Here is a 12,932-nt window from a genome sequence, read left to right on the forward strand (position 1 = left end):
TGATCTAGTAGGATAAAGAACCTTAGGCAAGTACTTTGAATGTCATTTCACCTCTCTTGGATATTTTATAAGAAATAGTGTTGTGGCCTTGTTTGGCTTAGTATCCTCAAGAGCAGTGATAAAAATTGATTCGTAACCTCTGTTTTCTTAAGAAGAAAAATTGTCATAAAGCAGATGTCAGGAGATTCAGCCCTATATGGAAATTTTGCTAAGATTTCCCAAAGCAACTTCTCCTTATTTATTCCTTTTATTTCACTGTTAAAAAATATATGTGATGGATTATTTAGAGTCTGTATAGCCTGAGAAAGGGGTCAGTCTGTCACAATCTTTCCTTTTTCAAACCTGTAGATATATTTATGTTATAAAAGCCACAACAAAATCATAAATTACTCCTAAGTTAGGGAAAATTGGGAAAAAATCTATTGGTTTAATTCTTCTTAGTACAAAACAGTATCTTCTCTATTCACTTTTACTCTTATTAAAATCTTCAATAATCAGAGTAAATTACTTAGTATTTGAAAGCAAGCATTCTTAGGTATAAATAGATTGATTCCACAATGATTGAAAATAATAAATGTTAAATGTGTCAGTTTGGGGAATTGCAAAAGAGTTAAGTGGCTTTTCCTACAATTTCTACTCTAGAAATCTGTATAGCAATATTTTCTTCCACTTATTACTAAACATACAACAACAAATCTGTCTCTGAATTGCTGGGCTTTTATATTTCATATAAAGTATGAAAGGATCAGAATTACAGTAATATATGCTTTTAGTTAGAATAAATATATCATCAGCTCATATTCCTCATTGAAAGAGTAGAAGAAATAAATGATTATGAATGAGTATTTCAGCACCGCAATCTATAAGGAGCTAAGATGAAGATATCTATTACATGGGTCATGCCCTTGCTGATCTTACATTTTTGGACTATGAAAACATGAATGATTCATTATATTTTAGAATAATACTTAAACATTCTACAGTTTAAACATGTTATACTAAATAAGACATATAAGAATATTCTGATGTAGCAAAATAAATTGGTCTGAGAACCTCTACCATAGAGCATGGATTACATAAATGAACTGAGTAGTCATCTAGATTATAAAAAAAGAGAATTTATGAAAGGTTCATGGCTTAAGGGACTTGATTCAAAGGCTCAAATAATGCCACAGGGTGTGAATAGTTTTATTCTGGTTTTTCATGGTGGCCCCCAGTATTACCAGACTCATGTCAGCATAACACCAGTCCAGCTTAGCCCCAAACCCAGGTTTAGGGCCTTTCAGGCCCTGACCGGAAACCCTGGGTTCCAGGCTAGCTCCTGCTTGCACCACATCTGTGTTACCACTCAGTCCTGCAGACAGCTACAAGGTACACTATCAGAACAGGTGAAGGAATAAGCTTTGAGTCCCGGCCGGTTGTTAGCGTCCTTTGAACTACAGTTTTTATTGATTAGACATATGGCATGTGAACCTTTGTTTGGATTCTTACTTCAAGTCCTTCAAATGTGAAGGGCAGGCCTGAATTAGGCAATAGTAGGAATTTTGCTCTTCAACCTGAGAGCAGGAAATAGCCATTTGGAGATTAAGAAGGAGAATGATGAGATAAAATACAGATTTTTAAAAATACCTTTACTTTAGTATAATTGACATTGGTTAGTTCCACATAATTAATGTGTATAATTGATAAATTTTGACACGCTAATGAAAGTATTATCACAATTGAGGAAAGGAAAATAAAATAATTTTTTTTAAAGAACGCATATTCTCCTGGCTGGCATAGCTCAGTGGATTGAGCGCGGGCTGTGAACCAGAGTGTCCCAGGTTCGATTCCCAGCCAGGGTACATGCCTGGGTTGCAGGCCATGACCCCCAGCAACCGCACATTGATGTTTCTCTCTCTCTCTCTGTCTCCCTCCCTTCCCTCTCTAAAAATAAATAAATAAAATCTTTAAAAAAAAAGAACACATATTCAACAAATACCTTTTATCTAAAATATACAAAGGACTCTTAAAATTCAATAAGCAGAAAAATAACCCAATTAAAAATGAACAAACTAAACTATCACTTCACCAAAGAAGATATATAAACATCAGAGAAGCACATGAAAAGATGGTCGACACCATTAGGCACCAGGAAGATGCTGGTTTGTGTTTTACAAAGTCACTCAGTCTTCAGTGCAGTGAAGGACTGGGGATCCTGGGTGGCTGCAGAAAGAACAGGTAAGAGGCTCTTGTCATAGGACCAGTAAAAGACAGTGGTTGCTGGAATTAAGATGGTGATTGTGGAGATAGGGGGAGAATGACAAGTTAAGGAAATATTCAGGAAGCAAAATAGATAGGCCTTGACATTGACTTTGATTTCAGAGGGTAACGTGTTAGAAGTAATTTGACATTTTCTGGTATTTGCAGTTGAGTGGATCATGGTCCCATTCACAAGCATGGGGGAGCCAGGAGGAAGATTAGGTGTGGGTAAAGATTGAGTTGATGTTTATTGAGCACCTTAGAGGTACCTCTGAGACACCACAGTAGAATCATGGAGCTGGCAGTTGGAGTAAGATGGGTCCTGAGCTTTGTCTCCTATTTGAAAACTGAAAGGCAGTGTGGATGAAGTTTCAATGGGATGGAAGGGAAGAGCAGAGATTGCCAAAGCAGATTCCCTTGTTCAGTAAAGCAAGAAGGGGGCATGCTTTTCCTACATGGTGGACACTAGGAAAACAGGAAGAACCTCTTGGTAAAGAGGAGGTTCAGAGACCTCCTTTAAATACTCTGTCTGAGACTCTTTAGGCCTTTGGCCAGTCTGGGGTACCTTGAGCCGGGACAAAGTTGTGGATCTTCTAAGTCAAAGATCTTCCAAGTCTCACTGCTCCTCCACTTCCTAACCTCCCCTATTGCTAACTCCCAGCTAATATGTAGATTGCATTTATGTAATTGTGGCTTTGGAAAATCAAACAAGGTCAATTGTGCAGGTTATTTAAAATTTTACTAAATAACCTGTCTAGTTTTCCCATACAGATTATATAATATGTAGAAAGAAAAAAAATTCTCCTTTATGTTTATACCTTGTTAGTGAATCATAACTATACTCTTCCTTAGGTCCCCTTTCCATCTCGATCTGCTTCCCACATTCTTAGAAAGAACAATGGGGTCTTTAAATTTACTCAGTTTGTGTTGGGAGGAGGCCAAAATTAGTGTCCCATTGATAGTCAGAATAGCCTTCTAGCCGTACAATCCAGGAAAGGCATTTAAATCTTCCCCCCTCTTCTTTTTCTAGTTTGGCATATCCTAGCTTGTATTCTACTCTTCCTGTAAATATGAGAGAACATAAAAGACACTATTCAGCCTTCTTTGAAAAGTCTGGCATTTCAGTGGTTTTCTTTAAGGGGGGTCCTCATTTGTGGAACCATCTTTGCCACTAACGGAAATCAATCTGAATGTACTATTGTTTATCTTTTTTCTTTCCTCACAGTCTGAAATTGCCTTTGCCAAGTTTTCGAGCGGAACCTGAAAGACCCCCTCTCATTTTCCCGTTCATTCCCTGCATCAAGCTCCATTGAATCCTCGCAGAGCTTTCTCAGGCAGAAGGGCTGCAGTGTGAGTACTGGGAGCACCTCGACCTACTCCGCTAACCCAGTGGCCTGAGCCAATCACAAAGAGGATTGGAACCTCACTTGAGCCTCCCCTCCACCCCTCCCCCTGCAACAGCCTCCTGGAAAGGACACTGGAGGGGTGAATGTGTTTGCAATTTAAGTCCTTGGCTTTCTGCCCGCCCCTTTTCCAAATAAGAAGGCTGGAGCTGCTCTGAAGTGCAAAGGGGTCTTCTGAATTGCAATAGGATTCAGCAATCCTCGCTCCTGTCCTTACTCGGTTTTCAAAGCTAACGGGAAAGGGTAAGGATGGTGGAAGCTTTCTGTGCTACCTGGAAGCTGACGGACAGTCAGAACTTTGATGAGTACATGAAGGCTCTAGGTGGGTAAAAATCAGATGTCCTCTTCTTAACTTACAGCTTCAGATACTTGTAGATTTCTTTTACACCCATTAGACTGGCAAGTGACAAAGACAGATCACATTGTCATAATTGGATGCTAGGCTGTGCGTTTCCCACAGAATGGAGTTTTAAGGTGACAGTTGTCTGCTTTCTTGCCCAGGGTCAAATAATGGTGCATCTAATAGTGTGTAGTGGACGGGAAGCTTCTGTGCCTTTGTCGTTTTCTCTTCATCATCCACTTACTTGGCATCTGTATGTTATTATAGCTCAGTAGTTGTATTGAGTGATTAACGGGCTAAACATGCTCTAACAAAACTTAGACTTTAGGACTTGGATTCCAAAGTAGGAAAGCAGTTTTCTGCTTTGTGAGCTATTTTGGAAGTTGCTGCTGACTGTATTGCTTCCCTTTGCTCTTTTAGGTGTGGGCTTTGCCACTAGGCAGGTGGGAAATGTGACTAAACCAACAGTGATCATCAGTCAGGAGGGGGATAAAGTGGTGATCAGGACTCAGAGCACATTCAAGAACACAGAGATTAGCTTCCGTCTGGGAGAAGAATTTGATGAAACCACTGCAGATGACAGAAACTGTAAGGTAAGAAGCCACTTCACCAGGGTGAGGGTAAGGGGGAGTGAATAAAAAAAAGAGGGATTCCAGATGCTACTTTCTTTTTTAGATGTTGGGAAATGGAGAATGTTCTCAGTATTTCAATTCACAGAGAAGGACATCAGGGCTAATTTTTCATTCTAGCACGTATAGGTTATGTTCTGAACTATAGGTACTTGCAATAGCTCAAAACAGGAATCTATTTTTTTACCATGTGTTTCCACATTATACATCAAATCTGTTTTTCAAAATAGTGTTTGTTTGAAAGAATCATTGCATTTTATTTAATGTCTCAGATCGCCTCAGATTGACTAATAGACAGCCTGCCTCATTCTAAGGATTTGCTTAAAGGAGAAGTGTTACTAGAGCAGTTGTCCAAAGTATTTACTTCTAATATATGAAATTTTTGTAACAGAGGATGTGGTACTGATGTGATAATTAGTTTTTTACAAGTATACAACTCTTTCAAAAATCACTGCATTTGAATTTCATATCAGAAATTGGATTTATAACTATTTTTATCTTCTGCATTTTGTTGTTATTCTCAGTCTGTTGTTAGCCTAGATGGAGACAAACTCACTCATGTACAGAAATGGGATGGCAAAGAAACAACTTTTGTGAGAGAAATTAAGGATGGCAAAATGGTCATGGTAAGTAAGGCAATTCTCTCTTTCTTCATCCCTTCCCCCTTTTCTAATCTCCTTTCCTCTCCCTCCCTCCCCTCTCTCACCTCCTCCCTTTCCTTCCCTCCCTCCCCCCTTCACTGTTCCCTCCCTCCCTTCTCTAATAACATTAAATCATTAGCAAGGTTCTTTAACCATATTTAAAACAGAAGAAATAAACATATCCTAGCTAATTATTTTCTCAACTGTGCTCCTTTAACTATAGAAAAAGATAAAAATTCTTAGTGTAGTTAAAAAAATGTTGCCATTGATATACCTAACTTGTGTTAAAAGAATTTTTGTAGGATCACTGCAAATGCTTAATCCTCAAATAAAATCTAAATATAAAACTATCATGAAGATATATAAAGATGATTGATATTCCTATAAGAATATCAAGCTTAATGAATATCAGAAAAAAATTACTTTATAACTCTTGTAATAAAGAAGAGACCTTCAAACATTTTATAGTTTAGCTTATAAAGTCTATATAAGGTCAGCGCAGATAATTTAGAACAAAACACAAAAGTACAACAAATGTAAAAATGTTAAAGTCTTCTCTAATTTCCCCTCAGAGAGAACCATCTTGGTGTTACTCCCAGTCTTTCTTTTAATGTATAAAGTACCTTTCACACATACCTATTCAAAACTGGTAGTCACATAAAAATTACAAAATAGAAAATAATTAAAAATTATTTCTCTAATAATATGCAACATCATAAATTGGAAAAAATACTATGTCTTACTCTAGCATCCCAGACACCTTTGTGTGCATGTGTGAACAGAGTAATGGTATTTTGATCACGTTGGATAGTCAATATATCATTTTGCTTTTTTTTTTTTTTGAGAGGTGAGGTTGCTTTACATATTCCTTCTAAGAGAATGGCAGAAGAGATTTTTTGTTTTTGTTATTTAAGAAAACTGGCTGTTATTTACTCTCTTCCCCTTGCCTGCAATCAGAGCTGTTCTAGACTGGGATACGGGGTTCCAGATTGGCACTTCTTTTCTTGGGTGGAGTGGGAGAGCAGGCGGCCAGCTGTTCGTTCATGTTAACAGATATTTGCCCACATTTTTCCTCAGTGATTATCAAAAGAAAGGATTCACCTCTGAAAAACTCAATGTGAATTTTCCTTTCTGTTTTCACCTCTGTTTTTCCCCTGATATAGAAAAGTGGATAGCTCAGCTTTGGATGGATGGCTGTGATCTGGGAATTTTGAGTTCAAAAAAGGAGATTAAGCAATAGATGATAAATAAGGACACACTCTTGAAATTCACATCAATACATGAAAATAATGAAAAAAATTTTAAAAATCCCTAAATTTTGTAAAGAGGTTTTATAGGAATTCTTCAAGTTGGACTTGACTTAGGAACCCACGTTCCTTCCACATTGGACCCACCGAACCACCAAGGTTCAGTAGGATGAAGCATGGCAGCCGATGGCAGCCAAAGCTATGGGAACATTTGTGTGTTCGCCTTTTCCTGCTGATTTTGGAACAAATACCATTTGTCCCAATAGTTTGGATCTTCTAAAACCTGTTTGAAAGTTATCTAGGTCATGAATTGAAAACCGTTACGAAAACCTACTAAAATTTCATTCACTTTCCTAGCAGATAGAAAATTTGCTCCAATTACTTCGATAACATCAGGCAAAAGGAATTCTTTTGACCTGAATCTAGATAGCTAATCTCAGTTTTTGTTTCATTTTCCTTTTACAGCCACAAACTGTATATACATGTTATTTGCTCAGTAAATACAAGGGTTTTATTTCATTTTGTTTGAAGAAATGAAGAGCCTATGCAGCATTTACTGTTTGTAAATGTCATTCTTTTGCATAATAGTTAAATTATATATATAATAATCTTTAAAAATTTCAGCTCGAGATGTTCCTATCTAAAATGATTTGGTTATCTTTTAAATCTTCCAGACTCTTACCTTTGGTGACGTAGTTGCTGTTCGCTTCTATGAGAAGGCATAGAAAGGTTCTTGATCTGGGCCTGGAGAAGCTCTACAGTTTTCCGTGACTCAAGTCTCAGCACGATCCTGCTACTACAGCACAGCTGATCACTAATTAGAGGGTTACCCTTGGTGTGGAGGTAGACAATGGTGCTTTAAACACTTGTTTAAAAAACTCGTTACTTTAAGCAACTAGTTCAATTTGATCTATAAATTTATCATGTTGTATAGTTTGCATTAAGAATTTAAGTCACATTTTTAAAATAAACAAATGAACACATTTTATAATTTCCATTAGAATGTAAATCGAATTGGAATAAAAATCTAATAGTACCCCTGAGAGATTTTGTTGTTGTTTTTAATATCACTAATCTGTCTGGGTATTGTATATTAGAGTTTTAAATAAAGTAGCCTTTCCATGGCCTAAAGTAAGGCTAGAAAAGTTAGCACTTTGTTTACAATATTAATTTAAAAAAATAAGCAGAGGCCTAGGGAAATGTGGATATGCCACAGGTTGGTTTGAGACTCCCACAGAGAATTTGTGATGGTTACATACATTTGGCTGGGGTGCAAAGAAGAAGTGTTACGGGGGAGTTGGGTTCACAGTGACCTCTTGCTGTTAGAAACAGGCAGCCTGAAGCAGAATGATATATAGGAAAACATCTCATTAAAGGGTAAGTATAATCCAAATATCCAGTCAAAATGTAATGTAATTCAAATTTTTATTGTAAATAGTAAAAGGGAGTGAATTTTATCTTGGATTACAAAGATGTGTTTCCAGACAAGTACAGTGCGCTGGACTAGGTCAGTAAGAACACTAAAATGGAGTGTGCAGAGTGGGCATGAAAGCATTCACGTGGCTTTGTGTGGGAGCTGTCGTAACTGAGTTGACCAAAATAAAGAAAGCAAATGTCCGTAACCGGCTATGATTGACATTTGTAAAGTACAAACGAACATTATTTTATATCTCATCATTTACAAAGTGCTTTTTATACATTTTCTCAAATGCACAATGTAAAGCAGGCAAGGCAGATAATATTGCTACTTTTCCAATGAGGAAACTTGAAGATTAGATTTACATGTCCAAGTTCTCATGACTAGTGAATAATATCAAGAAATGGAAAATTTGAACATTTCTCCTTTATTTCTTCTAAAAAATTACTATTTTAATTTTTTTCTGAAACAAAAATGCAGAATTTTATATTTCATGATCATACTTCAGAAAAGCTTTTCTCTGTTAGCCTCTGGGGGTGCAGAGTGGGAGAAAGAGAAATATTTTGCAGGACTAATGTGCAATATCAATTTTTAATCAACCCAGTGATTTCAATAAGTTTCTATAAGTTAATTCAAGGTCCAGTTCACTTACAGATATAAGTATGAGGAAACTTCCTTTAACTTACACAATTTACCACTATGATATTATTACTTGACTATTGTATTAAATGAAGAATAGAAAAATCCAAAGTACAGCTATAGGATTTAACATTTGAATGCACAATTGTTACTGAATGTCAAGATAAAATTGTCTGGCTAAATTCACCATTCCTAAACTAGAGTCTACCTTTTTTTTTTTTAACACAGGACTTTACTGGTGGTAATCTGCAATACAGGTTTGAAGAGCAAACGTGACATATTGGGAGTTGGGGGTGACCATGATGCCTGGCCCCACACCCTTAGCTTTGTCTTTGAAAGTATGAGCCAGGACATTAAGGTGGCCATTGCTCCAGTTGCTCTGACAGCCTTCACAGGTGCTGCTCTTGGAGAACTGCTTTCTCTTGGTGATTCTAGCCTCTGCTCTGGTAGAAGCATGGATTCTGGCCTATCTATTCTTAATGATACAAGGCCAAGAATGGGGAATTCAGCTTCAGGTCTGTATAATTAGGCCAAATAATTGGCCTAATTATCCTTCTGCCATTTATTTCTGTAACAACTTTCTCAAAGAGTGAAGAATGGAAAGGTTTCTGGGCAGCCTAATTAGAAATTAAGTTATGCTGGGCTAAAATATCAAGAGTTGCAGTGATGGACCAAAAACATTTTTTATGGGAATATAATTAAAAGATACTCTTGCCTCCTAAACGTTTCATAGGGTCCTTGCACATCATTTTTCTTCAAGCCACATTTTATCACATATAGTAACCTGTTAATTTACTAACTTTTCTGGTTTGTCCTTAAAAAAAATTAACAGAAAAGGAAAAGTTTGCAAGCCCAGAGACAATCTGACCAAGAGGCACTGGAAGGACGTATCTTAAGCCAAGATCCCAATATGGAAACTGGGCTAAAGGCTATGCTGTGAAGTCCCGCCATGGAAACTTGACAATGAGTAAGCAGCAGCTTCTTCCTCCTACAGGTCTCTCTTACCCAGATACGTACCCTCATAACAAAATACACCTACACCCAGAACACAGAGACCTACAAATACCTAGGGCTGAGATCGTACCCAGAGATGTTGAGGCACTGTGCTTCTTACAGAGTGGGTATAAAGAAAAGCAAAGGAAAGTAGAGTAGAAGGGAGAATGGTATTTCTACTCATTCATTTCAATATATTGTACTTTTTCAAGTATTTCTTAGGTTTCAAAATGTGTAAGCCATATTTTATGCTTTCTTAAGAACTATTTCACAATTGATTTACTTCTGGCTTATTGAAAAATGAAAATTGACATTTTTCACTTTTTTAAAAAATCCTTTTCCTGTCTTTCAGAATGTTCAGACTAGGCCCACTAAGTTGTTTTCCTTAAAGTTGTTTTCTCTCATCTGTTTCGTATTACTTCCTGCTCCACTTTCCTCCATACTCTTATGTTTATGGACTGAGAAACTCCAAGTGTTACCAAGCAAGGTCTTTCTGCCCAATATACATAGAAACCAATCCTATGACACCGCCTTGGAAGAAAAGGCTTTATTTTGAGGTTGACCAGGAAGGAGACGGGAGGCAAGGCTCAAATCTGTCTCCAAGATCCAGAGTTCGGTGCAGGAGAGTTTTAAGGGACTAGGGGGAACAGGCTGGTATGTGGAAGTGCTGGTGGGGCAGGTTTCAATAGGAGGGTTTTTAAATTGGACCGTTCATGGTAAAACATGATAAGGGGCTTCAGCCCTGGATCTTTCTGGACAATGAACCCTTTGCTTATGAAGGGGTTCTGGTGTTCCAAGTTCTGGTCATGTCCTGGTCCTTTGGTTTCATGGACGGATGTGGGGAGGGGTTTGAAGGGGCAACTTTGGTTCTGGGTACAAGTGGAGGTCAAACTCCTCTCCACTGTACATGCTTAAGCTTTGGCATGACTTGCACATCTGGTCTGTCCTCTGAAAAGCAACTCAGTATCTTGTTAGAAACAGGGTAGGACCAGTTTGAGCTGGTTCTATGGTTATATGAAGTACCATTTTGTCCACCATTGGAAAGCACTTTGGTGCTTGAAAGGCTTTTGAATCATCGTAAAGCTGAGGCAGGACCTGAGCTGAGCCGGTAGGACATGCAGCAGAAAATGGAAGTGACTTGATTTTATTTTATCACACAGGATACAAAAATAAAGTCTTCTCTGATGGGAAACTAATATACTTTACAAATCTTTTATAAGGTTAGTTATTCTGGAGGGTATTTTCTTCCCCGAAGGTACTACATACCCTACTAATTTAAACTAGATGTTTCTCTATCTTAAAGGGGTCAGCATCCTCATAAATGGTATTGGAAGGAACGTGGAAACCAAGACAGTTTGGGCATCTTGGCTCTTTTGTCAGACTGTTGTTAAAAAAAACAAACTTCAATTGAGTAAACTTCCAGATCTACTTAGCTGTATTAAATAATCCATAAATTAGACATTATCTCACCCAGCTGCTAGAAAGGCTCCAAGAGGTTGTACAAAATGCAAGGTGCTTATAAGAATAAGGGTGGGGAAATGGGTTTTTAATAAAAGAAAAGAAAGGATGATTTTGGCTCATACATCTTTTCTTTGGTGGGAAAGAATGGGAAGGGTTTTTATCATGCCAATTTCCTCTTCTTTCTAAGGGGGATGGAGAGGGCCCAGGTGACAGATTGATTACCTGACTGGTGTTTGACCAGAAAACTCCAGACTAGTTAAGGTTGTTTCTCAGAGGTTAAAATTGCAATTAGGTCAGATGTTAAATGTAGGTTTGGTGTTTAGCATGAGTCATGCTGTTGGGGGAGAACCCCAAAGTCTAAATTCAGGGTCGATTCTGAAGAACTGACAGGAAGCCTTATTCAAATTCATAGGAATTTTAATAGGAGCAACTTACTAGGGTAAAGCAGTTGCTCCCAGTGTGCCTGGAAGAATCCAAACCCCTCCCAGGACAGGATCCCTTTGCACGGGGAGTAGGGTGCATAGCCAGGTAGACCCCCCAAAAGAGCAATTCTTGACTAAAAAAAAAAGGCTGTTATCACACTCTGTACATTCACTGAGCTCCTTCCTGGGGGTGTGATATTTATTTTTGGGTGGCATTCCAGTTTTCTGGATAGTGAGCCAAGCCTGAGGCTAGAGAGAGTTAAACAGAAGGTTCAACATTTCCCAGATGCCTTTGCTGCTGGAGTCATATTGCATCTAAAGTGAGCTCCCCAAAAGATGTCATTTGGGTTTGTGGTTTTCTTCTAAACAGTGTCTTCAAAAATTCCTTGGAAGAGTAAAACAAATCAGCTCTATTTATGATTTTCATGCATCTCTGGAATGCATAAGGCATGGTTCTGAGACATTGTTCTAACTCAGTTGTTAAAAACAAACTGTTAAAGAGAAAACCATAGGCCCTAAATGGCCTCACTTGTGCTAAATCTCATGATACCAAACCTAGATTTACTTACTACCTGACCCATTGCTGTTTCAGCCTCTCCCAGAAATACAATCTTAATGAACTAGTCTGAATTTTCCCTATAAACACCAATGAGGTAATTCAGGGACTTGCAACTGGTGTACTGTAAGGGGCACGCTGCTGTGCCACAAGAAGTTTTAGAACATGCAATACCTGACTACTTAGTCAGGGCCACTGACCTCTTTTACCTTAGATTGTGAAATAAAAATGTGACAGCTGCCAATACAACAATAGTCATCTGGTGTGAATGAATCAAAATTATACCTATTTTTTTGTCTGATTGACAGAAATATATATATATTTTGGTGTGCTGCAGAATTTTAGTCATTAGTTTATGTGGGCCATGAGAAGAAAAAGTTTAAAAATGGAAAATTGTTTATGTGGGCTTTCTCTGCCTCACTCCCCCGTAGAAAAAAGAGGCAATCTGCATGATAAAAACCCTTGCTGGCTGCCACCACAAGAAGTGTTGCTCTAAAAATATTGTTTTATGTTCTTCTGTTAATAGTTCCCTTGTCCTGAAACCGGAAAAAAAAAAGCAAAACAAAAAACAACAACAAAAACAACTGGCATTTGTGCTACCTGTCACATACCAAACCCAATAAGCAGAGACAGGGATTGAACCTTTATGGGCGCTTTATTCAGATGGCCTGCCACCTGAGAAGATGGCAGGTTCATACCCTAATGACCTTTTTAAATTCCATTTTAAAATGACCTATTTTATAAGGAGAACAAAATGTAGGTAAGGGGGTTGGAACTCAGGGAAAAGTTAATTGGGTTAAAAAAACTTGCAGCATCCGGCCCTGGGGCCCTGGGCAGTGTCCACCTCTCTCTGGAGCTCAATGGCTCAGATGCCATCTTAAATTGCTTGCAGTCCTCCTGAGGTACAAATGTGGAACTGCTTGTGGTCTCCTGGAGTCAGTTC

General features: G+C 38.0%; 2 protein-coding genes across 2 annotated transcripts in view; both read left to right on the forward strand.

The window, feature by feature from the left end:
* Nucleotides 1-3,732: 3,732 nt before the first annotated feature.
* FABP7 (fatty acid binding protein 7) lies at nucleotides 3,733-7,544 on the forward strand. Its single transcript, XM_028509805.2, has 4 exons — nucleotides 3,733-3,966; nucleotides 4,405-4,577; nucleotides 5,138-5,239; nucleotides 7,176-7,544. Exons 1-4 carry the CDS (start codon nucleotides 3,894-3,896, stop codon nucleotides 7,224-7,226), a joined length of 399 nt encoding a protein of 132 aa, XP_028365606.1. The 5' UTR covers nucleotides 3,733-3,893; the 3' UTR covers nucleotides 7,227-7,544.
* Nucleotides 7,545-8,581: 1,037 nt separating this feature from the next.
* Nucleotides 8,582-12,932, forward strand: part of SMPDL3A (sphingomyelin phosphodiesterase acid like 3A) — a 34,359-nt gene continuing 30,008 nt past the window's right edge. Inside the window, exon 1 of the mRNA XM_036024643.1 lies at nucleotides 8,582-9,524. Within this exon, the coding sequence (XP_035880536.1) occupies nucleotides 9,521-9,524 (4 nt within the window). The 5' untranslated portion in view covers nucleotides 8,582-9,520. The remainder of the gene's footprint in view (nucleotides 9,525-12,932) is intronic.

Source organism: Phyllostomus discolor, chromosome 4 (genome assembly GCF_004126475.2).
Source record: "Phyllostomus discolor isolate MPI-MPIP mPhyDis1 chromosome 4, mPhyDis1.pri.v3, whole genome shotgun sequence".
Lineage (NCBI taxonomy): Eukaryota > Metazoa > Chordata > Mammalia > Chiroptera > Phyllostomidae > Phyllostomus > Phyllostomus discolor.

Bases quoted from the DNA above. Each gene is read 5' to 3' on its own strand.
- FABP7 (XM_028509805.2), top strand. From the start codon at position 3,894: ATGGTGGAAGCTTTCTGTGCTACCTGGAAGCTGACGGACAGTCAGAAC. The intron at 3,967-4,404 runs GTGGGTAAAAAT...TTGCTCTTTTAG, and splicing joins TGAGTACATGAAGGCTCTAG to GTGTGGGCTTTGCCACTAGG. The intron at 4,578-5,137 runs GTAAGAAGCCAC...TGTTATTCTCAG, and splicing joins CAGATGACAGAAACTGTAAG to TCTGTTGTTAGCCTAGATGG.